This window comes from Chlorocebus sabaeus, chromosome 2 (assembly GCF_047675955.1).
Source record: "Chlorocebus sabaeus isolate Y175 chromosome 2, mChlSab1.0.hap1, whole genome shotgun sequence".
NCBI classification, from domain to species: domain Eukaryota; kingdom Metazoa; phylum Chordata; class Mammalia; order Primates; family Cercopithecidae; genus Chlorocebus; species Chlorocebus sabaeus.
Genome location: NC_132905.1, coordinates 39,298,388 through 39,324,503, shown reverse-complemented (window position 1 = coordinate 39,324,503; position 26,116 = coordinate 39,298,388). Strand labels below are relative to the sequence as shown.

The 26,116-nt window shown below is 43.4% G+C and overlaps 1 protein-coding gene across 4 annotated transcripts in view; it reads left to right on the top strand.

The window, feature by feature from the left end:
* Positions 1 to 24,651, top strand: part of CDK5RAP1 (CDK5RAP1 mitochondrial tRNA methylthiotransferase) — a 40,933-nt gene extending 16,282 nt beyond the window's left edge. For all 4 annotated transcript variants that reach the window (XM_008020998.3, XM_073007905.1, XM_008020980.3 and 1 more), the window contains exons 8-14: positions 3,156 to 3,386; positions 9,949 to 10,046; positions 11,272 to 11,327; positions 13,382 to 13,512; positions 16,977 to 17,126; positions 22,987 to 23,127; positions 24,365 to 24,651. In XM_008020998.3, coding sequence (XP_008019189.1) covers positions 3,156 to 3,386; positions 9,949 to 10,046; positions 11,272 to 11,327; positions 13,382 to 13,512; positions 16,977 to 17,126; positions 22,987 to 23,127; positions 24,365 to 24,445 — 888 coding nt within the window. In that variant the 3' untranslated portion in view covers positions 24,446 to 24,651. The remainder of the gene's footprint in view (positions 1 to 3,155; positions 3,387 to 9,948; positions 10,047 to 11,271; positions 11,328 to 13,381; positions 13,513 to 16,976; positions 17,127 to 22,986; positions 23,128 to 24,364) is intronic.
* Positions 24,652 to 26,116: the final 1,465 nt, after the last annotated feature.

Genomic DNA, 26,116 nt, shown 5'->3' with positions numbered 1-26,116 from the left:
CAGCTCATTATTTTTATTTTTCTTTTGAGACGGAGTTTCACTCTTGTTGCCCAGGCTGGAGTGCAGTGGCATGATCTCGGCTCACCGCAATCTCTGCCTCCCGGGTTCAAGTGATTCTCCTGCCTCAGCCTCCCTAGTAGCTGGGATTATAGGCATGTGCCATCACGCCCGGCTAATTTTGTAATTTTAGTAGAGACAGGGTTTCTCCATGTTGATCAGGCTGGTCTCGAACTCCCGCCCTCAGGTGATCCCGCCTCAGCCTCCCAAAGTGCTGGGATTACAGGCGTGAGCCACCGCACCTGGCCCATTTTTGTATTTTTAGTAGAGACGGGGTTTCACCATGATGGGCAGGCTGGTCTCGAACTCCTGACCTTAGGTGATCTACCCTCCTCGGCCTCCTAAAGTGCTGGGATTACAGGTGTGAGCCACCGTGCCCAGCCAAGAATATTTTTAATACCATTAGTTCTTCCAGTGACATTAACAAAAATTGCTAAATACCGTCTCATTCGAGTTCATCTTTATTCACACTTCCCTAATTGTTCCTTAAGTCATTCTGCGTTTGGTTTGTATGTCTTTTTATATATGTGTGTGTATTTTACTTAGTTTTATATCCTACTTTTTAATAAATAAACTCTTTGTTTTGGAATGACTTTACATTTACAGGAAGGTTGCAAAGAGAATTTCCTCGAGCGTTACCATCTTTCTTTGGTACATTTTTTGGTGCTGTAATCCCAGCACTTTGGGAGGCAAGGCAGGAGGGTGCCTTGAGCATAGGAGTTCAAGACCAGCCTGGGCAACACAGGGAGATGCTGTCTCTATTACAAAACAAACAAAACAAAAACTAACAGATTAATATTGGTGTGTTACTATCAACTCTCTTGAGACTTGATTTGGATTTTGCCTGTTTCTCTACTAATGTCTTACTTCGTTTCCAGGATCCAATCCAGGATTCACATTGCATTTAGTATATCCTACTTTTTAGATAAGAGAATGACTTACACAAATAAATAGCCTTTATGGAGACTGGAGTTATGACAACTAAATGCATTGCATGGTCCTTGATTGGGATTCTGATCGGGGAAAAAAATGTTATAAAGAACATTATTTGGACCGGGTGTGGTGGCTCACACCTGTAATCCTAGCATTTTGGGATGCTGAGGTGTGCGGATTACCTGAGCTCCGGAGTTTGAGACTAGCCAGGGCAACGTGGTGAAACCTGTCTCTACTAAAAAATACAAAAAATTAGCTGGGCGTGGTGACACACGCCTATAGTCCCAGCTACTCAGGAGGCTGAAGCAGGAGAATCACTTGAACTTGGGAGATGGAGGTTGCTGTGAGCCAAGATCGCGCTAGTGCACTCCAGCCTGGGTGACAGAGTAAGACTCTGTCTCAAAAAACAAAAAAAAAACAAAACAAAAAAAGGAACATTATTTGGACTATTGGTAACATTTGATTTATGGAAAGTAGATTAGATAATAGTATTGTATCAATATTTCTGATTTTGATGATTGTCCTGGAGAATGCCTTGTTTTTAGGAAATATGTACTAAAGTATTTGGGAGTAAAAGAATATGATATCTGTGACTTTTTCTCAGAAGGCTTAAAAAAAAATGTAGTCGTATGTGTGTTGAAAGAGAGTGTATATGAGTGTCTGAATGTGAGTGATAAACAAATGGGGAGCATTGTTAACATTTGATGAATTTAGGTAAAGAGTATATGGGAATTCTTTTAATATTGCAGTTTGTAAATTGAAATTATGTCAAAACAAAGTTACAAAACAAGTCTTTTCTAGCAACCATTATTTATGAAACTTTGTAATATAACATTTCTATTTTTTGAGACAAAGTCTCACTCTGTTGCCCAGGCTGGAGTGCAGTGCCATGATCTCGGCTCACTACAACCTCCACTTCCTGGGTTCAAGTGATTCTCCTGCCTCAGCCTTCTGAGTAGCTGGGATTACAGGCACCTACCACCACGCCCAGCTAATTTTTTGCATTTTTAGTAGAGATGGGGTTTCACCATGTTGGCCAGGCTGGTCTCGACCTCCTGACCTTGTAATCTGCCCACCTCAGCCTCCCAAAATGCTGGGATTTCAGGAGTGAGCCACTGCACCCGGCCTATAATATAAAATTTCAAACAGACAGATTGAAAGACTAGTATAATAGAAAAACGTGATTGTTAACATTTTGTCATACACCTATCTCCATGCACCCATAAATGTATTTTTTCTGAACCATTTGAAGTAATTTGTAGACCTCAGGACACTTGCCCCTAGATACTTCAGTATGCATCTCCTATGAGTAACAATTTTTCTCTTTATAACCATGGTGTCGTTATCATATATATGAAGATCAATAGTTATCTAAGCCAGACACTTTGGGAGGCTGAGGTGGGAGGATTGCTTGAGTTTAGGAGTTTAAAACCAGTCTGTGCAACATGGTGAAATCCTTTCTCTACAAAAAAAAAAAAGTAGTCCCAGCTACTTGGGAGGTAGAGGCAGGAGGATTGCTTAAGCCTGGGAGGTTGAGGCTGCAGTGAGCTATGATCATGCCACTGCACTCCAGCCTGGGCAACAGAAGGAGACCCTGTCTCAAGAAGAAGGAGGAAAAAAAAAATCTAAAACAGTTCTTTTATTTATTTTTTTGTTGTTTGCTTTAAATGATGCATTAACTTTTTGAAGAGATCAGACATGAGTCTCCTTTGTCTGATTTTTTTCCTCATGTTGTCATTTAATATATCTCCCTGAATTCTGGTAACTGGAAGTTAGGTGTAAAAGCTTGATTACTTTAGGTTAAATATTTTTGATGAGAATACTTTATATAGTCATGGTGTATAACATTCAAATGACAGATCTATCATAAATTAACCATTATTGTTGATTATTGAGTTTGTTTCCAGTTTTTCTTCTATTCTAAATAATGTTTTGAAGATTAATTTTTACATAAGGCTTCATTGAGTTTTAGCTCTTTAGGTAAGATGTCTAAGCTTGAAATTATCAGGTTATAGACACAACACATTTATCGGTATCTCTTGGTAGGTTTGATTTTTCTTTTGTTTAAAACAAAAGATGTGTTAATTGCAGCTAATTTTTAATTAGTGTTTTTTTATGAAGCTACCCAAAAGTTTCAAAATTCCAATATGTTTTCCCATGTTTAGGGGCTGAAAGAAGTGACCCTTCTTGGTCAGAATGTTAATAGTTTTCGGGACAATTCAGAGGTCCAGTTCAACAATGCAGTGTCTACCAATCTCAGCCGTGGCTTTACCACCAACTATAAAGCCAAGCAAGGAGGACTTCGTTTTGCTCATCTTCTGGATCAGGTCTCCAGAGTAGATCCTGAAATGAGGATCCGTTTTACCTCTCCCCACCCCAAGGATTTTCCCGATGAGGTGAGCATCAGGTTAGCTGTGACAAACTGATATTAGTATTCTTGAGCATGCCAAAGGCTGGACCTAGTAGGGAGGCAACAGAGACCTGGAGTCCTGATCAGGGATCCTGTGGGGTATTGCTGCATCACCCTCTAGATCTACTGGTCCTTAGAAGATTTAAAGTCCACCAGTGTCTGGGCATGGGGCTCATACCAATAACCTCAACACTTGGAGAGGTTAAAGCAGGTGGATTGCTTAGGCTCAGGAGTTGGAAACCAGCCTGGGCAACATGGCGAAACCTTGTCTCTACTGAAAATACAAAAAATTAGCTGGGTAAGGTGGCATACGACTGTTGTGCCAGCTACTTGGGAGACAGAGGTGGGAGAATCATTTGAGCCCAGGAAGTCAAGGCTGCAGTGAGCCAAGATCGCACCACTGCACTCCAGCCTGGGTGACACAGCAAGACCGTGTCTCAAAAAAAAAAAATATCTGCCATGGTGGGAGTGGAGGTAGGACTGATATTCAGCGGAGGTTAAGACCACCTGCAGGACCGTGAGGGCTATGCAGAGAGGGTTCGTTACAAAGTGGGCAGCTGAGTTGTAATAATGGTGATGGGGTGGTAATGGTGGTATGGGGCGGACAGGAAGGAGGTGGTGTGGTGCTCTGGGAAACAGCCCAGACTTTTGCCTCAGACAGACCCAGGTTCAAATCTCAGCTCTTCCACTGCTGTACCAGCAAGTATGTGATGTTTTCAGCTTTTCATCTTTATCTGTAAAATGGGGTTAATAAGGCGTTAACAGTTACCTCCTACTTTGGGTTGTTGTGAAATAGATACAAAGGCATACCTTGTTTTATTGTACTGTGCAGATATTATGGAGTTATTTTTAACAAATGGAAGGTTTGTGGCAACTCTGAGTAAGTCTGTCAGCACCATTTTTCCAACAGCATGTGCTTACTTCACATCTCTGTCATATTTTGGTGATTTTCACAGTATTTCAAACTTCATTATTATTATGTCTGTTATAGTGATCTGTGATCATTGCTGTTTAGTGTTACTCTTAAAATTGTTTCGTGACACTGTGAGCCACACCCACATAAGACGGCGACCTAAACTGATAAATGATGTGTGTGGTCTGACTGCTCCACTGACGGCCATTCCCCCATCTCTCTCCCTCTCCTCAGCCCTCCCTATTCCCCGAGACACAACAATATTGAAATTGGGCCATTTAATTACCCTACGGTGGCCTCTAAAGTGCTCAAGTGAAGGGAAAGGTCGCACAGCTCTCACTTGAAATCAAAAGCCAGAAATGTTTAAACTTACTGAGGAAATCATGTTGAAAGCCGAGCTAGGCTGAAAGGCCTCTTATGCCAACCAGCCAAGTTGTAAATGCAAAGGAAAAGTTTATGAAGGAAATTAAAAGTACTACTCCACTGAACACATGAATGATAAGAAAACAAAACAGCCCTTTTGGCTGGGTGTGGTGGCTCACACCTTTAATCCCAGCACTTTGGGAGGCCAAGGTGGGCAGATCATCTGAGGTCAGGAGTTCTAGACCAGCCTGGTCAACATGGCAAAATGCTGTCTTTACTAAAAATAGAAAAATTGGCTGGGTTTGATGGTACATACCTGTAATCCCAGCTGCTTGGGAGTCTGAGGCTGGAGAATTGCTTGAATCCAGGAGGCAGAGGTTGCAGTGAGCCGAGATTGTGCCACTGCATTCCAGCCTGGGCAATATAGTGAGTCTCCATCTCAAAAAAAAACACAAAAAAACGAAACCCACCAACCCAAACCAGCCTTTTTACTGATACGGAGAAAGCTTCAGTGATCTGAAGAGAAGATCAAAGAAGCCACAGCACTGCCTTATGCCAAAACCTAATCCAGAGTAAAGCCTTAGCTCTCTTCAGTTCTCTGAAGGCCAAGAGATGTGAGGAAGCTGAAGAAGAAAAGTTTGAAGCTAGCAGAGGTTGACTTACAAGGTTTGAGGAAAGAAGCCATCTCTCTAACATCAAAGTGCAAGGGGAAGCCACAGTGCTGATGTAGAAGCTGCGCAAGTTATCCAGAAGATCTAGCTAAGATCAATGACGAAGGTAGTTCTACTAAACAACAGATTTTTTGTGTAAATGAGCCGTCTTCTATTGGAAGAAGATGTCCTCTGAGACTTTCATAGCTAGAGAAGAGTGTCAGTGCCATTCTTCAAAGCTTTAAAGGACAGGCTGACTTTCTTTTGTTTTCTTTTAAAAAAAATTAGAGGTGGGGTCTTGCTGTGTTGCCCAGGCTGGTCTTGAGCACCTGACCTCAAGCAGTTCTCCCACCTAGGCCTCTCAAAGTGCTGGGATCACAGGCGTGAGCCACTGCGCCCAGCCAGACTCTCTTTAGGGGCCAGGGCAGCTGGTGACTTTAAGTTGAAGCCAGTGCTCATGTGCCATTTTGAAAATCCTAGGGCCCTTAAGAATGATGTTAAATCTCTGCCTGTACTCTATAAATAGAGGAACAAAGCCTGGATGATAGCACACCTGTTTATAGCATGATTTACTGAATATTTAATTTTTAATTTTTTGTAGAGTTGGTGTCTCCCTGTGTTGCGCAGGCTGGTCTCAAACTCTTGGACTCAAGTGCTCCTTCTCCCTCATTCTCCCAAAGTGCTGGGATTACAGGCATAAGCCACTGTGCTTGTCTAGTTAACTGAGTATTTTAAGCTCACTGTCAAGACCTACTGCTTAGGAAAAAAGATTCCTTTCTAAATATGACTGTTCATTGACAATGCACCTAAGTCATCCCAGAGCTCTGATAGAGATGTACAGAGAGATTATTAGTGTTGTTTTTATGCCTGGTAACACAATATCCATTTTGCAGCCCATGGATCAAGGAGTAATTTCAACTTTCAAGCCCTATTATTTTAATTTTTAGTTTATATAAGATCGATTCTTATTATTTAAGAAATATGTTTCATAAAGCTATAGCTGTCATAGATAATGGCTTCTCTGATGGATCTGGGCAGAGTAAATTGAAAACATTCTGGAAATAGTTCATCATTCTAGATGCCATTAAGAACATTAATGATTCATGGGAACAGGTCGAAATGTCAACATTAATAGGAGTTTGGAAGACACTGATTTCAACACTCGTGGATGATTTTGAGGGGCTCACGACTTCAGTAGAGGAAATAACTGTAGATGTGGTGGAAATAGCAAGAGAACTAGAATTAGAAGTGGAGCCTGAAGATGTGACTGAATTGTTGCAATCTCATGGTCAAACTTCAATGAATGAGGAGTTGCTTCTTATGAATGAGCAGAGAAAATGGTTTCTTTTTTTTTTTTTTTTGAGACGGGTCTCACTCTATCGCCCAGGCTGGAGTGCTGTGTTGCAATCTTGGCTCACTGCAACCTCGGCATCCAGGTTCAAGTAATTCTCCTGCTTCAGCCTCCCAAGTAGCTGGGATTATGGACACCTGCCACCACGCCCAGCTAATTTTTTTGTATTTTTAGTAGAGATGGGGTTATGCCATGTTGGCCTGGCTGGTCTTGAACTCCTGACCTCAAGTGATCCACCCACCTGGGCCTCCCAGAGTTCTGGGATTACAGGCATGAGCCACCGTGCCTGGCCTGAAAATGGTTTCTTGATATAGAATCTACTCCTGGTGAAGATGCTATGGATATTATTGAAATGACAACAAAGTGTTTAGAATATTGCATAAACTTAGTTGATAAAACAGTGGCAGGGTTTGAGAGGACTGCAGTTTTGAAAGATGTTCTATTGGGGTAAAATATTATTATAGAATAAATATTCTATTGTGGATAAAATACTATCAAACAGCATCGCATATTATAGAGCAATCTTTCATGAAAGAGTCATTTGATGTGGCCGACTTCATCGTTGTCTTGTTTTAACAAATTGTCACAGCCACACCCACCTTCTGCAGCCACCACCCTGATCAATCAGCAGCCAGCACCATTGCTCACTTGAAGGCTCAGATGATCGTTAGCATTTTTTTTAGCAATAAAGTATTCTAAGGGTGGGTGTGGTGACTCATCCCTGTAATCCCAGCACTTTGGGAGGTTGAGGCAGGAGAATCACTTGAGCCTAGGAGTTGGACACCAGCCCAGGCAACATAACAACTTTATAATTTTTATTTTTGTTTTTTTTCGAGACTGAGTCTTGCCCTGTCGCCCAGGCTGGAGTGCAGTGGCATGATCTTGGCTCACTGCAACCTCTGCCTCCCGGGTTCAAGCAATTCTCCTGCCTCACCTCCCAAGAAGCGGGGACTACAGGTGCGTGCCACCGCGCCTGGCTAATTTTTGTGTTCTTGGTGGAGACGGGGTTTCACCATGTTGGCCAGGCTGGTCTTGAACTCTTGACCTCGTGATCCTCCCGCCTCGGCCTCCCAAAGTGCTGGGATTACACGTGTGAGCCAGTGTGCCTGACCCTATAATTTTTAAATAAAAAAATTAGCTGGGCATCGTAGCACATGCCTGTAGTCATAGTTACTTGGGAGGCTGCAGCAGGAGGATCGCTTGGTCTAGGAGTTCAAGGTTGGGGTGAGCTATGGTTTCACTGCACTCTAGTGAGGGCGATAGACTAAGACCCTATCTCAATATATTTTTAAAAATTTAAGTATAATGAAATTAAGGTATGTACATTGTTTTCACTTAATGGACTGCAGTATAGAGTAAATATAACTTTTATTTGCACTGGGGAACCAGAACATTTGTGTCACTCACTTTATTGTAATATTCTTGTCATTGTGGTGATCTGGAACCAAACCTGTGATATCTCTGAGGTATGCCTGTATTGTGTCAAAGGTACTTAGCATAGGGCCTGGCATGGAGTAGGTAGCCTGCATCTGAAACCTTCTATTGGAGGTTTTTGGTTTCAGTGAAATGTCTTTCTTTTGGCCCCCACTTTCATCTTTTTTCCTCTGGATTGTCTTCTTATTCAGTTGTAAAAGTTCTTTATATATCCTTTAATTTTTTGACCACTGCAAAACGGCCTTTCTTGCAATGAAGGAGAGAGACTGGGCTCCATTCTCTTTATGTTTTCTTTTCTTTTTCTTTTTTCTTTCTTTTTTTTTTTTTTTTTGAGATGGAGTCTCGCTCTGTCACCCAGGCTAGAGTGCAGTGACGTGATCTGGCCTCACTGCAACCTCTGCCTCCAGGGTTCAAGTGATTCTCCTGCCTCAGCCTCCTGAGTAGCTAGGATTACAGGTGCACACCACCATGCCCAGCTAATTTTTGTATTTTTAGTAGAGACGGGATTTTACCATGTTGACCAGGCTGGTCTCAAACTGCTGACCTCAAATGATCTGCCCACCTCAGCCTCCCAAAGTGCTGAGATTACAAGGGTGAGCCACCACGCCCGGCCTCTATGTATTCTTGATTCAAATCCTTTGACAATATGTTTTCAAATATTTTACCCTAGTATCAGTTTTTTGATAGCATCTTTTTTCCCCCCCCCTTTTTTCTTCTTTTAAAAATTAAAAAAAAATAGACCCAAGGCCTTGCTGTGTTGTCCAGGCTGGTCTTGAACTCTTGGCCTCAAGTAATCCTCCTGCCTTGGCCTCCCAAAGTGCTGGGATTACAGAGGTGAGCCATGACACCTGGCCTGATGGTATGTTTAAAAGTGACTAGTTTGGCCTGGGCATGGTGGCTCACACCTGTAATCCCAGCACTTTGCGAGGCTGAGGCAGGCAGATAACTTGAGGTCAGTATTTCTAGATCAGCCTGGGCAGCATCGTCTCTGCTAAAAATACAAAAATTAGCCAGGCGTGGTGGTTCGCACCTGTAATCCCTGCTACTAGGGAGGCTGAGGCAGGAGAATCGCTTGAACCCAAGAGACAGAGGTTGCAGTGAACTGAGATGGCACCACTGTACTCCAGCCTGGGTGAGGGAGTAAAACTCTGTCTCAAAAAAAAAAAAAGAAAGTGACTAGTTTGTTGTAAGCTAGATGAAAGAAGTGCCATTTTTGCCTTCTTTGCCTGCTGACCCTAGTGTCAGCACTACCTGTATTCAGCTCCATGGCTTTAATCTGACCTCTGCTTGCTTGCTTCTCTCTACTCTTTGATTTTTTTTTTTTTTGAGATGGAGTCTCGCTCTGTCACACAGACTGGAGTGCAGTGGTGCGATCTTGGCTCACTGCAAGCTCTGCCTCCCGGGTTCACGCCATTCTCCTGCCTCAGCTTCCCGAGTAGCTGGGACTACAGGTGCCCGCCACCTCGCCCGGCTGATTTTTTTTTGTATTTTTAGTAGAGACGGGGTTTCACCGTGTTAGCCAGGATGGTCTCGATCTCCTGACCTCGTGATCCGCCCGTCTCGGCCCCCCAAAGTGCTGGGATTACAGGCGTGAGCCACCGCGCCTGGCTTCTTCTCTCTACTCTTTGAAAGCAGAGATGCCATTAGGTGAAATGTCTGGGACAACAGAAGGGGGCTTGAACAAAAGTTAGGGAATAGGTTATTTGTGTGTTTGGTTTAATTAGCCTCTTTATTATGTGAAAATTAACCTTGGAGGATACATAGCAAGAGCGGTGTTGCTTTCTGTAAGGTTTTTTGGTGAGATTTTGATTATCTGTAATGTGTTCTGTTTCATCAGGTTCTGCAGCTGATTCATGAGAGAGATAACATCTGTAAACAGATCCACCTACCAGCCCAGAGTGGAAGCAGCCGTGTGTTGGAGGCCATGCGGAGGGGGTCAGACTTGCTTGGAGAGGGGGCATCCCCCACTTTTCCATGTTTTCTTAATGACCAAACAGTGTCTTTGTTGCCAAGAACCTAGCGTAGTGTGTGGCACACAGTAGCTGCTCAGTAAATATTTATTGTATGACTAAGCCACTGGGCACTGGAGTTTGCTTCTGCTCACTCCATAAGCAAAGGCTAAGGACTGGTCACCCATTTTCACTGTGTAGTTTAAAAAACGTAAATATTTACTGAGCAGCTACTGTGTGCCAGTGAGTATTTATTGTATGACACTGGAGCTTGCTTCTGCTAATTCCATAAGCATAGGCTAAGGACTGGGTCACCCATTTTCACTGTTTAGTATGTTTTTTTAAATTAAGCATCTATGGTGTGGCACACTCTGAGATTTTAATTCTGTAATGTTAACATTAAGGTTTTGTTACATCTTAGAATTTAAATGTCACTCTATGTGTTCACTTTCTTTGAGAATAATAAGTATTACACAGATGAGACTGAAGGGAGAATGTGTCTCAAGGCAAGCTGTATGGAATTAGTGCTTTGTCTTTTTCCACAGGGCATAGTGTTCTAGAGGTCCTCTAAAATGTTTAATCTGGAGGCTGAGGTGGGCAGATTGCCTGAGCTCAGTAGTTTGAGAATAGACCAGCCTGGGCAACATGGGGAAACCCAGTCTTTACACACACACACACACACACACCCCACCCCTGCACAACATGGCAAAATCCAGTCTCTACACACACACACCTGGGCAACATGGCGAAACCCAGTCTCTACACACACACACCTGGGCAACATGGCAAAACCCAGTCTCTACACACACACACACACACACACACACAACACACACACACTAGCTGGGTGTAGGTGGTGCATATCTGTGGTCCCAGCTGCTTGAGAGGCTGAGGTGGAAGAATCACTTGAGCCCAGAAGTTTGAGGCTGCAGTGAGCTGAGATTGTGCCACTGCACTCCAGCCTGGGAGACAGAGTGAGACTCTGTCTCAAAAAAAAAAGTTTATGTCCTTGAAATTAAAATCCATAGGCTCTAGATTAGAAGATACAGCTTGGATCAAAAGGGCTCTTTTGGATACTTTAATCTACTCGTGTGCCCTGCCATGTGGATGAGAAGTGATTACACGTGGGAATTCATAGTGTTATCTTTTTGTAGCATTCATTTAAAAAGATTGGATTTATGTAGGCCTTTTCCTTTTGTTCTTTATTGCAGATATTCAAGAGAAGCTTATGTGGAGTTAGTTCACCATATCAGAGAATCTATTCCAGGTATATTTAAGAAACCCATTCTGCTGTGCATGTTACTCTACCAGTGACCAGCCTTGTTGTTAGATACAGGCAGCCGTCATCACCTTTGGTATTTCCTTGTGGCACAATGTCTGTTTTTTTTTTTTTTTTTTTTTTAAAACGGAGTCTCGCTCTGTTGCCCAGGCTGGAGTGCAGTGGCCGGATCTCAGTTCACTGCAAGCTCCGCCTCCCAGGTTTACGCCATTCTCCTGCCTCAGCCTCCTGAGTAGCTGGGACTACAGGCGCCCGCCACCTTGCCCGGCTAGTGTTTTGTACTTTTTAGTAGAGACGGGGTTTCACTGTGTTAGCCAGGATGGTCTCGATCTCCTGACCTCGTGATCCGCCCATCTCGGCCTCCCAAAGTGCTGGGATTACAGGCTTGAGCCACTGCGCCTGGCTGTGACACAATTTCATACTTCTTGTGCTCTTCTTCTTTCTCTTTCTCTCTCTTTGTATTCTTTCTTTTATGTGTTTCTGACTTTTTGTTGTCTTAGTCCTGCTGGAAATACTCAGGTATGGATGACCTTGTGGTCTCGAGGCTATAGAAACTCCTTTTCTATGGTCTTTGTATTTCTGGACATAGAGGAAAGACCTTATCTCATCTTGTACGGTGACAAAGTTATGTCTAAATTATTTCTGATTTGAGAGCAATTGATATCTTTTAAAATGTGTACTTTTTCTAACTAGCTTTATGGCAACTTATTACTGTAAATTTTAAAGATAATTCCTTTCATATTATCTTATTCTATATTCTCCTCTGTCCTCTTCCTCCTAATAAAATAGTCTGTAGTCTTTTAGTTTAGATTTGGTTGTGGGTGTATACATTTTTCCCAAAATTTCTAATTATAACTGTTTTTTTTTTGTTTGTTTTTTGTTTTTTTGAGATAGAATCTTGCTCTATTGCCCAGGCTAGAGTGTGGTGGTGCAATCTCGGCTTACTGCAGCCTCTGCCTGCCAAGTTCAAGCGATTTTTGTACCTCAGCCTCCCAAGTAGCCAAGACTATAGGCTACCACGCCTAGCTAATTTTTGTATTTTTTTTGGTAGAGACGGGTTTTACCATGTTGCCCAGGCTGGTCCTGAACTCCTGACCTCAAGTGATCTGCCTGCCTCAGCCTGCCAAAGTATTGGGATTATAGGCATGAGCCGCTGCACCCGGCCTAATTATTGTAACTTTTATGCACAAAGACTTTCATTTTGATGGGGCAGGGTAATGCAGAGTCTAGGTATGTGACTATGGGTGAAGCTCCACTGTTACAGGCTGTGTGGTAGCAGATAAGTGACTTCATTTCTTTGGGCTGCAGCTTTCTCATGTGGAAAATGGAGTTAATAGTACTCACCTCATTGGGTCATTGGAATAATTATTTTGCGGGGGATAGGCTCTCATTCTGTCGCCCAGGCTGGAGTGCAGTGGCATGAACACAGTTCACCGCAGCCTTGACCTCCCTGGGCTCAGGTGATCCTCACACCTCAGCCTCCTGAGCAGCTGGGACTAGAGTTGAACACCACCATGCCTGGCTAATTTTTGTATTTTTTTGTAGAGATGGGGTTTTGCCAGGCTGGTCTCGATCTCCTAACCTCAAGTGATCCGCCCACCTCAGTCTCTCAAAGTGCTAGGATTACAGGGGTGAGCCACTGCACCCAGCTGCTACTACTGTCTTAAATGACCGTTATATGAAACCAAATTCAGAAATATATTTTTGTATGAAACACCACAAGCTTTTCACTGGTAAAAACTGAAGGACTGAAATGAAAATGTGGACTCCTACTGTGTCCCTAAATGCAGCACTGGAAGTGGAAATACCTTTTCTAGTGCTTAGGGGAAATGTAGGCCAAGAAGCTGGTCTCTGTCATGGAATGCTGTGGATGAAGAGGCCCATCCTGCCTTACTCTGTACTATTTGTTTTACTTATGCATGGGCTGAATAGTCCTAGGGAGGGCCTTACAGTTGCTATCCCTCCCTTGTAATCCACATATGCCAAAGGCCTCCCTTGAAGGTAAACAGCAGTGACCTGTCGTCCTTTGCTGTGTGTCACAGGTGTGAGCCTCAGCAGCGACTTCATTGCTGGCTTTTGTGGTGAGACGGAGGAAGATCACGTCCAGACAGTCTCTTTGCTCCGGGAAGTTCAATACAACATGGGCTTCCTCTTTGCCTACAGCATGAGACAGGTGAGTCCTGGGGTTGGGGAGCACTGACATCATTCCTGACCAGTTTGGAGGTGATTGTAGAGATCTGGGCAGAAAAGAGAGTGGTCTCAAGGCAGTCCTTGAGAAACCACAGGCTCTTATGATTCACTTCCTTTCATTTTTCTAGTCCACTCTGTCTACTCTTTGAAATAGTTCAGCAGTTTGGTGATACATGATTACTGTGCCAGTATTCCTCTTCATTAAAATATTTTAACATTATGTTTAGATTGTTTACAATTTGAATATGGAAGGAGAAAACCTTTTCTTTATAAGAAATCTAAGATTGTTTCTTAACATGCAGAACTCCTTTTTGGTCTGCAGGTGTGATTTATTTTACCGGGGCCCCTAGTCATCTTCGCAACCATCCTCAGTGGTTCCTCATTTCTGTTTTCCTAGGCAAGTGAACTCACTTGGAAGCTTCCCAAGAAACAAAACAGATTTCCAGGAAAACAAAGCAGAAGGAGATTAGGAAAGGAGAGATTAGTGCACTTTTCCTGCAGAGAAGGATAGTCCTGGTTGACTGTCATTTTCTTGATTGTAGGCATGGATTTGCATGGTTCACTCCTCATTCCCTCAGTCACCTTTGTGGCAGTGTGCTTGTGTTTGAGCAGGAGATTGAAGGTCCCTGTGGCCAGGGGTCTCAGAAAAGCTGGCTGACGAATGACTGAACCCATGACTTCATTGTCATTGTTACTGAGCTGCCATCAACCAAACTATTTTTTTTGTTTTTTTAAGAAGCAGTGTCTTGCTCAGGCAGTCCTTCCCCCTCGGTCTCCCAAAGTGCTGAGATTAAAGGTGTGAGTCATGACACCTCGACTAATTCATTTGTTTTAAAGCCACTGCATAGTGTTCTGTGGACAGCGTAACTGTGCCGATGTATGTATCTATTCATCTCTCTTTTATCGTTTTGGAGAGATGAAGCTTCAGAGGAACTGTTTCTATTTTGCTTTTTTTCCATGGACATCACAAATATGCAAGAGAAATTCTTTTTTTTTTTTTTTGAAACAGAGTCTCGCTCTGTCGCCAGGCTGGAGGGCAGAGGTGTGATCTTGACTCACTGCAACCTCCACCCCTGGGTTCAAGCGATCCTCCTGCCTCAGCCTCCCGAGTAGCTGGGATTACTGGTGCATGCCACCATACCCGGCTAATTTTTGTATTTTTTAGTAGAGACAGGGTTTCACCATGTTGGCCAAGATGGTCTTGCTCTCTTGACCTCGTGATCCACCCACCGCAGCCTCCCAAGATAAATTCTTTTTTTAATTTTTTGAGACAGAGTCTTGCTCTTGTTGCCCAGGCTGAAGTGCAATGGCATGACAGCTCACCGCAATCTCTGCCTCCTGGGTTCAAGCTATTTTCCTGCCTCAGTCTCCTGAGTAACTGGGATTACAGGCATGTGCCACCACGCGCGGCTAATTTTGTATTTTTAGTAGAGATAGGGTTTCTCCATGTTGGTCAGGCCGGTCTCCAACTCCTAACCTCACATGATCTGCCCACCTTAGTTTCCCAAAGTGCTGAGATTACAGACGTGAGCCACTGCGCCTGGCCTGAGAAAATCTTTTTAATACTAGGATTGGTAGAGGTGGGAGGATCACTTAAGCCCAGGAGTTTCAGAACAACCTGGGTAACAGGGAGACCCTGTCTCTACAAAAAAAAAAAAAAAAAAAAAAAAAAAAAGAAAAAGCCAAGCGTGGTGGCACATGCCTGTGTTCCCAGCTATTTGGGAGGCTGAAGTGGGAGGATCACTTGAGCCTGGGAGGTTGAAGCTGTGGTGAGCCAAGATTGTGTCACTGTACTCCACTTTGGCAACAGAGTGAGACCCTATCTCAAAGAAAAAAAAAAATCCTAGGGATGGGAAATGGGTTTTCAGCGTGTGGGAGAAGCATCCTATGGTAAGTGAATATGAATGTTCATTTTGGGACTGAATTCCTAAGTTAGGGTTAAGGTTACAGGAACTTAATCAAGAACCTAGTGAATGAGAGCAAGCACTCAAATTGTGCCTCTGCCACTTAATAACTGTGTGACATTGGCTGGGCGCGGTGGCTCATGCCTGTAATCCCAGCACTTTGAGAGGCCGAGGTGGGCAGATCACGAGGTCAGGAGATCGGGACCATCCTGGCTAACACGGTGAAATCCCGTCTCTACGAAAAATACAAAAAATTTGCCAGGCGTGGTGGTCCCAGCTACTCGGGAGGCTGAGGCAGGAGAATGGCGTGAACCCGGGAAGTGGAGCTTGCAGTGAACTGAGATCGTGCCACTGCACTCCAGCCTGGGCTACAGAGCGAGACTCTGTCTCAAAAACAAAAACAAAAAACAAAAACTGTGTGACATTGGGCAAATGTCTTGGTTTCCTCATCTGTGAAATGGGGATAACATTAGTACCAACGTCATAGGGTTGTTCTGGGGATTAAGTAAGATAATATGTTTAAAGCAGTTACAGTTGTGTTTCATGCATAGTAAATGCACAACAGAGGTAAGTTATTGTTGTTAGTAGACAGAATGGAGTAAACTCTGCAATATTTTTAGGATTCTCCATTTTCCTCTGTGGATCTTCTCTTCAAGGCAGACTGGTTTGAATGTCCAGACTTTGGTATATAGATACTCCTTTTATTCCATACTTTTGTCTAGCTCAGTGGTTCTCCAGCTGTACTGAGCATGAGCTCATGCCATAAAGATATATATACACACTGTGGTTTTGAATGATTTAAAGGCGTTTTAAGGATAAATTCCCTTTTTTCTTTTGGACTAGGTAATACATGCTTGTGGTATAAAATTCAAAAGTTTAAGTGGTGTACATGAGTAGTTCTTCCTTCTTCCTAGGTTGCCTAATGTTTTAGTTCCTTCCCTTAAGGCAACTACTCTTCGCAATTTCTTTTATAACTTTCTGAGGATATTTCATGTTTTCATAAGCATGCCTGTATGTATTCTGTCTACACCAAAGTTATATGTGTTCATCTGTACTTTGCTTATTTCAAGTAACAGTAGATTTTGGAGAACAATCCACATTAGTACATATAGAACTATCATTCTGTTTAATAGCTGCACAATATTCCTTGTATAGATAAACCATAATTTCTGTGACTACTTGCCTAATGAAACATTTAGGCTGCATTGCATCTTATGTCTTTATAAATAGTGCTGCTGAGTAACCTAGTGTATATGAGCCATTTGGTATATGTATAAGTGTAATGTTAGGATAAATATGAAGAGTAATTTTGAGTCTGTGATTTTCATGTGCTAAATTTAGAATTTAACCCTTGCAAAAATGTGACTCCACTACATTTCTATCTTGGAATGCTCCCAGAGCCAGAGAAAGCTCTTGGCTCTGGCTTGGGTTTCTGTACATGTGTCTGTAACTTGTAGGTAGAATGAACATGGTGTCCCTCTGTGCATTAAGAATAGATTCTACAAGTCCTGGGTGACCTCTGTTTCCTCTTTTTTTTTAATAGAAGACACGGGCATATCATAGGCTGAAGGATGATGTCCCGGAAGAAGTAAAATTAAGGCGTTTGGAGGAACTTATCACTGTCTTCCGTGAAGAAGCAACAAAAGCCAATCAGATCTCTGTGGGCTGTACCCAGCTGGTGCTAGTGGAAGGGGTGAGGCCATATGTGTTTGTGTTATTATGTTGTTTTTTATGTTTCAGAACATTAGATCTTTGATTTTTTTTTTCCTTACTATGTTGCCTAGGCTGTACTCAAACTGCTGGGCTCAAGTGATCCTCTTGCCTCAGCCTCCCAAGTAGCTGGGACCACAGGCTGATGTTTTAAATCAAAGTTTTTGTAGTTTTCAATATACAGATTTTGTCCATGTTTTGTTAGATTTACGCAAAAAAAGTATTTATTTATTTATTTATTTTTGAGACGGAGTCTCACTCTGTCACCCAGGCTGGAGTGCAGCAGCAAGATCTCAGCTCACTGCAAGCTCCGCCTCCTGGGTTCACGCCATTCTCCTGCCTCAGCCTCCCGAGTAGCTGGGATACAGGTGCCCACCACCATGCCTGGCTAATTTTTTGTATTTTTAGTAGAGACGGGTTTTCACTGTGTTAGTCAGGATGGTCTCGATCTCCTGACCTCGTGATCCACCCGCCTCGGCCTCCCAAAGTGCTGGGATTACAGGTGTGAGCCACCAGGCCCGGCCTTTTTTTTGAGGTGGAGTCTCGCTCTTTTGCCCAGGCTGGAGTACGGTGGCAGTCTCAGCCCACTGCCACCTCTGCTTCCCAGGTTCAAGCGATTCTCTTGCCTCTGCCTCCTGAGTAGCTGGGATTACAGGTGTGTATCACCATGCCTGGCTAATTTTTACATTTTTTTAGTAGAGACAGGGTTTCATCATGTTGGCCAGGGTGGTCTCGAAGTTATCCGCCCACCTCAGCCTCGCAAAGTGCTGGGATTACAGGCACGAGCCACCATGCCTGGCCGTTTTTTGTTTTTGTTTTTGAGACGGAGTCTCACTCTTTCGCTTAGGCTGGAGTGTAGTGGCACGATCTTGGCTTACTGCAATCTCTGCCTCCCAGGCTCAAGCAATTCTCCTGCCTCAGCCTCCAGAGTAGCTGGGATCGCAGGCACCCACTACCATGCCCAGCTAATTTTTGTATTTTTAGTAGAGACAGGATTTCACCATATTGGCCAGGCTGCTCTCAAACTCCTGACCTCAGGTACTCCACCCACCTCGGCCTCCCAGAGTTGCAATTACTGGTGTGAGCCACTGCTCTCGACCACAAAGCTCTTTCTTAAACATCCAACATAGCCATTACTTACTTGGGGCTAGAGAATAAATAGGTTTTTCAAGGCTAGCAGTTGGAGTCATTGCTTTCTCTTAGAGGAGACTTTCTTTCCTCCAGACATGGCCAATTTAAAACACCAAGTTGCTCTGTCCAGAGTGGCAGAAAAGATGATAATGGCTCACATCACTCAGCATTTACTGTCTGCCAGGAACTGTGCACTTTATGGCCATCAGCACAGAATGCCACCACTGTCCTTGGAGAAAGGTGCTGTTATTAGCTCCCTTTTGTGCATGAGGGTACTGACCTCAGAGACAGGGCATAACTTCCCTAAGGTTACACAGCTAGTGTGTGGCAGAGTCAGTATTTGATACAGCTCTATCTCCAGTGTCTATAATCACTCTGCCTTTTTTTTTTTTTTTGCATTATGGAGAATTTTAAACATATGTAGACATGGAGGCTGGCCGTAGTGGCTTGCGCCTGTAATCCCAGCACTTTCGGGGGCTGAAGTGGGTGGATCACTTGAGGTCAGGAGTTCAATACCATCCTGTTCAACATGGTGAAACCCCGTCTCTACTGAAAAAACAAAAATTAGCCAGGTATGGTGGTGCACACCTGTAGTCCCAGCTACTCACGAGGCTGAGGTGGGAGAATTGCTTGAACCTGGGAGGCGGAGGTTGCAGTGAGCCAAGATCACACCATTGCACTCCAGCCTGGGTGACATAGCAAGACTCCATCTCAAAAAAAAAAGATATTTCTTCAGTAAATACTTCAGTATATATGCCTTTAAGATAAAGACTTTAAAAAAAATTATAAACAAAGTGCTATTATATCTGACAATAATTGACAACAGTTTCTTAATATTCGTTTTAGATTTCCAAAGCACTTCCAGCTTTCTTAATATTATCAAATATTTGCTCAGTGTTCTAATTTCCCTGTTTGTCTCATGAATGTTCTTTTACACTTGGTTTTTTTCAAATCATAGAACCTGAACTCTCAATTTAATTGATTTTATCATTTATTTTTTATATTTTTTGAGAGAAAGTCTCTCGCTCTGTCGCCCTGGCTGGAGTGTGGTGGTGTAACAATAGCTCACCATATCCTTGAACTCCCTGGGCTCACATGACCCTCCTGCTTCAGCCTCCTGAGTAGCTGGTACTATAATGTGTACAACCATGCCTGGCTAATTTTTCAAATTTTTTGTAGAGATTGGGTTTTGCTGTGTTGCCCAGATTGGTCTCAAACTCCTTGCCTCATGCAATCCTGTTACCTCAGCCTCCCAAAGTTTTGGGATTACAGGCATGAGCCACTGCACTGGCCTGAACTCTCTTTTTAAAAAAAAATTTATTGTAAAACAACTGCAAATCCATAGGGAAGTTGCAGTGTATTACAAAGACCCTTGAATCATTTCAGAGTAAGTTGCTGCCCTGATGTCCCTAAACCCCCAAATACTGTAATGTGTATCTTGTACAAACAGGGACATTCTCCTAGATAACTGTAGTATAACTATGAAAATCAGGAAATTAACCTTGTTAGATTACTACTATCTAATCCTGAGACCCCATGTAAGTTTCTCCAGTTGTCTTCAAACTGTCCTTTATAGGAAAAGGATTTGGTTTAGTACCACATGTTGCATTTAACTGTCATGTCTCTCTAGTCTCCTTTAGTCTAGGATGGTTCCTCATTATTTCTTTGACTTCCATGACCTTGACACTTAAAGATTACAGGCCAGTTATTTTGTAGAATGTCCCTAATTTGATGTATTTTCATGATAAGATTCAGGTTATGCATTCTTTGGCAGGAATACCAGAGAGAGGACGTTGTATTCTAATCGTATCCTGTGAGGTGGCGTACAGTTTTGATTTGTCTCATTACTGATGATGTTAACTTTGAAAACATGGAAGATACTGTCTCCCAGCCTTCTTGACTGTAAAGTTACTCTTTTTCCTTTTGTAACTAGTAAGTATTTTGTAGGAAATAGTAGAGGCTCTAAACCTCAGCTGAAGGTTGTTTCCCTAAAGCGGTATTCATTTAAAGACTGAACTCCTGGCCGGGCGCGGTGGCTCAAGCCTGTAATCCCAGCACTTTGGGAGGCCGAGACGGGCGGATCACGAGGTCAGGAGATTGAGACCATCCTGGCTAACACGGTGGAACCCCGTCTCTACTAAAAATACAAAAAAATTAGCCGGACATGGTAGCGGCGCCTGTAGTCCCAGCTACTCGGGAGGCTGAGGCAGGAGAATAGCGTGAACCCGGGAGGCGGAGCTTGCAGTGAGCTGAGATCCGGCCACTGCACTCCAGCCTGGGCGACAAAGCAAGACTCCGTCTCAAAAAAAAAAAAAAAAAAAAAAAAAAAGACTGAACTCCTTCCTGCGTCTTTGATTACTTAAGAATATAGCATGTAGTCAGAACTTGATTTTCTAATGGCAGATTATGTGCCCTTTGGATTCTTTTTGGCTCATTATTTTAACCCCAGACTGGGTATCACTCAGTGTGTTTAATGTAAGATTCTTATAATGATATACTTCTGTCCCTTCCTCCTTCTTCTGTGCTATTGTTCCAGAGTTTTACTTTTGTATCCCTAAATCATTGTTATTTTTGCTTTAAACAATTATCTTTTAGAGGAACTTTAATAAATGAGAGAAAAAAGTCTGTATTTACCCACTCATTTACTATTTCTGGCATTCTTCATCCCTTGTGTACGTTCACGTTTCCACTGGGCATCGTTTTGTTTGTGCTTGAAAGGCTTCTTTTAACATCGCTTGTAATGCAGGTCTTTTGGCAGTGATGCCGCTCAGGTTTTGTTTGTCTGAAAAGATCTTTATTTCACCTTCCTTTTAAAAATATATTTTCACCGAGTGTTGACTTTTAGGTTGACATTTTGAAGGTATCATTCTGTTGACTTCTGACATACATGATTCTGACAGGTTTGTGGTCATTCTTCTTTACTCTATGCCGTTTTCTTTGGCTGCTTTTAAGATTTTGCTTTATCACTGTTTTTAGGAATTTGATGTGGCTGGGGGTGGTTTTCTTTGTGTTTACCCCTTTGTGTTTTCTTTGGGATTTTTTTGAGGCTTCTTAGTTTCTGGGGTTATAGTTTTCATCAAATCTGGAAAAACTTCACCAGTTACTCTTCAGATTTTTTTTGCTCTGCTTCCTCTTCCACCCACCTCCACCACTTCAGTACTTCAATTACACATATGTCCAACCACTTGATACTGTCCCAGAGATCACAGAGATTGTTCCTTCCCTCCCTCCCTTCCTTTTTTTATTTTTTATTTTTTTATTTTTTTAATTTTTGAGACGGAGGCTTACTTTGTTGCCCATACTGGAGGGCAGTGGCATGATCTCGGCTCACTGCAAACTCTGCCTCCCGGGTAGCTGGGACTACAGATGTGCGCCACCATGCCTGGCTAATTTTTGTATTTTCAGTAACGATGGGGTTTCGCCATGTTGTCCAGGCTGATCTCAAACTCCTGACCTCAGGTGATTCACTCGCCTCAGGTGATTCACTCGCCTCAGCCTCCCAAAGTGCTGAAATTACAGGCGTGAGCCACCGCGCCTAGCCAAAAAAACTTTTTTATTCTCTGGATAGTTTGGCCTCACTACTAAGATGTGGCCTTCTGTCAGGAGTTGCTAGTAAATATATCCCAAGGAACCAATGAGCATAATTTCTACCCTCCAGGAACTTACGACTGTGACAAATCCATAAACTCTTCTATTTGGTGGTGGATTCCAAGCCACATGTGAGTTCTCGGAACTGTTCAGTGGACAGTTCCCAGGTTACTCTCTTTGCCTGACTTCATGGAGTTTTATGCTACCTGTGCGAGTGTTAGTGTTCAGCGAAGACTCATAAGGACCCCCTGCATATTTCTGAAATTCTTTTTCTGCTTTGCTCCCTCCTTTCTAGAATTTGCTTCACAGTTTCTAACTATTTCAGGCTCCCTGGACCCTGATCCCTCTCTCTTCAGCGCAGGGAGGACCACTGTGCTGTGCTTGAACTCTCCCCTCCTGCTTCACAGGCTCCCGTCTGGCATGTGCCTTCTGGCAGAAAGCAGGGGTGATTGGGGGGCTCACTTTGTTTTCCTTCTCTCACAGTTCACAGTCTTGTGTGATCTTTTGTCCAGTATCCAAAAACGGTTGTTTCATATATTTTGCCCAATTTGCTGGTTATTATTTATAAGGCTGAAGGGTAAACTTGTTTCTCTCTCTTTATCATGGCTGGAAGAGAAGGATTTCTGTAGACTCTAGAAGTTAATCCCATAGTGATGTTAGTATTTTCCTGGCTCTGTCTTCTGGGTGTCGTGATGGAGATTCTGCCTTTCAGTCTGTCTATTCAGTAACGGCAAGTAATCCAGGCCAAACAATCCCAGAACATTCATGAGTGATTAGTATGAGACTGGGTAAAGTGACAGTTGGTTTTCCAAATGCATCACTCATATGTCTCTGGATTTAGGCCTGTTGGAGGTCCATTCTAGCAGAAGGCAGTTCTCTACAGACTCATTGATTAATTGATTCATTACAATATAGTTAGCAAAACTTTAGTGTTTCTATTGTGGGCCATACACTGCCCTTGCTGGTGAAGCAGCAGCAAACACTGAGTCTTCACTGATTCCTTGGTTAAGGATTGCTCTGTGGGTCAGACTCTTGGGGATCCAAGACAGAGAAGGCACAAGTTCTACCCTCCAAGAACTTACGACTGTGACAAATCCATAAACTCTTCTCTCTTCTTTCTGCAGCTCAGTAAACGCTCTGCCACTGACCTGTGCGGCAGGAATGATGGAAACCTTAAGGTGATCTTCCCTGATGTAGAGATGGAGGATGTCAATAACCCTGGGTTCAGGGTCAGAGCCCAGCCTGGGGACTATGTGCTGGTGAAGGTGAGGAGTCCTTTTGTGCTGTCGGCTTGCACTGAAATGAGTGTTGATTTGGATAATTTGTGGTAATAAAGTTTTTTCCTAGAGACATATTTTAGTAAAATAAAAATCTCCTCTCAACCAGTACAATGGAAGGGCACTTTGGATTGTATTTTAGACTGCTCCTTACTAATGCCTTCTTATTCTTCTTACCTTTTCTCCTGCCCTGCCCTGGAAGGGTTCTTTGTGGGAATTCGGTGAGTTTGGAGTAAGCAGTGGCATGTAGTTTCTTGCTGCAGAGAGGCCAGGAGGTATAAGTGATTTCCAGTGAGTAGAGAGTGTTTGCTGACGGAGATCAGTGTGTTCTTTGTGATCTCTGACGGCTCAGGCCTCTCTAACATACATGTGCTCAAGTTTCTTGGGTCTTTTCCCTGGACTTGCAGATCAGCTATATGGCTGTGGGATTTTCCCTCTTTCTTTCTCCCTTTCACTGGCGATATGCTTCTTTTGTTCTCTCCTTCCATTTCTTCCTTTCTTCTGCCTTCTCTTCTCACACTGCCCAGTTCTGCTACTGCCACCTTCCCTGTCTTGTTCTCATGTCCACTTCGCCTCAGAACCAGAAGCTGGCAGGACACGGACTAATGGGTTAGGCAGGACACAGACTGATGCCCTAGAGCATCCACAGAAGTTCCTTTAAGGGCAGGGAATATGCCTGTTTTGTTTCTGTTTGTTTATCTTTATCTTCTAGCACCTAGGGCAATTCCGGGTACAAAATATGTACTTAGTAAGTATTTACTAATGGACTGACTTGTTCTTATGGTAAGAAATGTGACCACAGATAACTTTGGGTCACATTCTTTCAGCTCTCGGTTGGAGGAGAGAGAACATTTCTCACCAATTGTTGGCTGTAAATATCCTAAGGAAGGATTTGACTGGCTCAGCCTTGGAGTTAGGAGGACAGGGTCTGTGATGGGCAGTTTCACCTAAATTTTATGGTTAGAGTTGAGGAGGAGCCATCTTCCAGGAGAAAAGGGAGACATGTCTGGGTCTGACCTGCTTTGACTTCTTAAATTATATACATTGCCATTCCATGAGGCCTCTCTTCCTGCCAGGATCAGGGGCACACAGGAGCCATGTGGTCTGTGCCAGCCAGTCGCCTCCATCAGACTCCTTTTAGGGGCTTCTCCTCTAGAGGCTCCATGTGAAGTCCCAGTGGTACAGTCCTAGTTACCTTGCCTTCTTCTGCCTGGTTTTCTTTCAGATCACCTCGGCCAGCTCTCAGACACTTAGGGGACATGTTCTCTGCAGGACCACTCTGAAGGACTCCTCTGCAAATTGCTGACTTGAGAGGATGGCCTCAGAGCTGACTTGGGCAGTCCTCCCCAACAGGAAGGGGAGACATTGCCGGCCGCTGAGGAGAGACGTCATGAAGCTGTGGAGATAAGCTGCAAGGGGTGAAGCAACTTTATGTCAGTGGAAAGCGTGTCTCTTTAAAGCTGCTATGCGAACAGCTTTTATAGTCATTAAATTTACCTAAACTAAAGTTAACCCTTTGTCTCTCAATTTTATTTCATTTTTACCTTGGTTAGTGTTTCTGGAGATTTCCCTGCAGTCTGTGTTAAGTGTTTTCCAACCCAGTTTCTCCTGTGGACACTGCTACCTCTCTGGTTTTCTCCCCTGGGCCCTAGGAGGTAGAGACTGAAGGAGAGGAAGGTGGGGAGAACCATTTGCTTGGGAAAACTGCTCTCGACCCTCCTGACATTTGCATTGGATGCCACTAACTTAGCTGCCTATCGCTGCACTTTATTTTATGTGTTTTACCTGAGGATTTCCCTCATGGTCCTCTTTTTTTCTGACACCAAAGTTGACTTTTAAATTGTTCTAAAGCCACTGAAGCAAAAAACTTGATAAAACACTCTGCTTTCCTTTACAACCCCCACAACAAAAAAAATTATTTGTTGGAAAAAAATGGTTTTTTTACTTGAGATGAAACAATATCGTCTGGGCACTGTGGCTCACACCTATAATCCCAGCACTTTGGGAGGCTGGGGTGGGCGGATCACTTGAGCTCAGGAGTTCAAGACCAGCCTGGCCAATGTGGTGAAACCCTGACTCTGCTAAAAAAAACTCCAAAAGTTAGCTGGGCATGGTGACAGGCGCCTGTAGTCCTAGCTACTCAGGAGGGTAAGGCAGGAGAATCACTGAACCTGGGAGGTGGAGGCTGCAGTGAGCCGACATCATGCCACTGCCCTCTAGCCTGGGGGAAGTGCAAGACTCTGCCTCAAAAAAAAAAAAAAAAGAAACTATTAATTCAAAACATAAACTGGGCATAGTGGCTCACACCAGTAATCCCACCACTTTGGGAGGCTGAAGCGGGTGGATTGCTTGAGCCCAGGAGTTGGAGACCAACCTGAGCAATGTGGCAAGACCCTGACTCTACAGGGAAAAAAAAAAAAAAAAAATTAGCTGGGTGTGGTAGTGTAGTCCTATAGTCCCAGCTACTTGGGAGGCTGAGATGGGAGGATCACTTGAGCCCAGGAGATAGAGGCTGCAGTGAGCCGTGATCACCCCACCACACTCTAGGCTGGGTGACAGAGCAAGACCCTTTCTCAAAAAAATAAAAAGAAAAACCAACAAAACTTACAGATATGGTTTAGCTCTATCACTCACTTCTTTAAAAGTTTTCATGAGTATTCAGTCAAAACCAACTATCCCCTTGAAATGTTATCTGTCTGAATTTCCAAGTGGACCACAGGACTGTAGACTGTCTTGGAATGTCCTCAGAAGTCTCTGTGATAGATCAGGCACAGAGTAAAAACCCGAGTCCTTTCAGATGGATGAGGAAAAGACAAGGATAGAAGAAGCTTTTCAAACTTCATCCTCTTTCCTGTAGCTGTGGTCTCTTCTTCCTCCTCTGCCTCCTTGGAAGCCTTGTTGCCCTCCAAAGCCTCCTTGGCCTTTGCCACCAGCCTTTTTTAGCCTGTGAGGTCTGACAGCACTTGGAGTTTTAGAA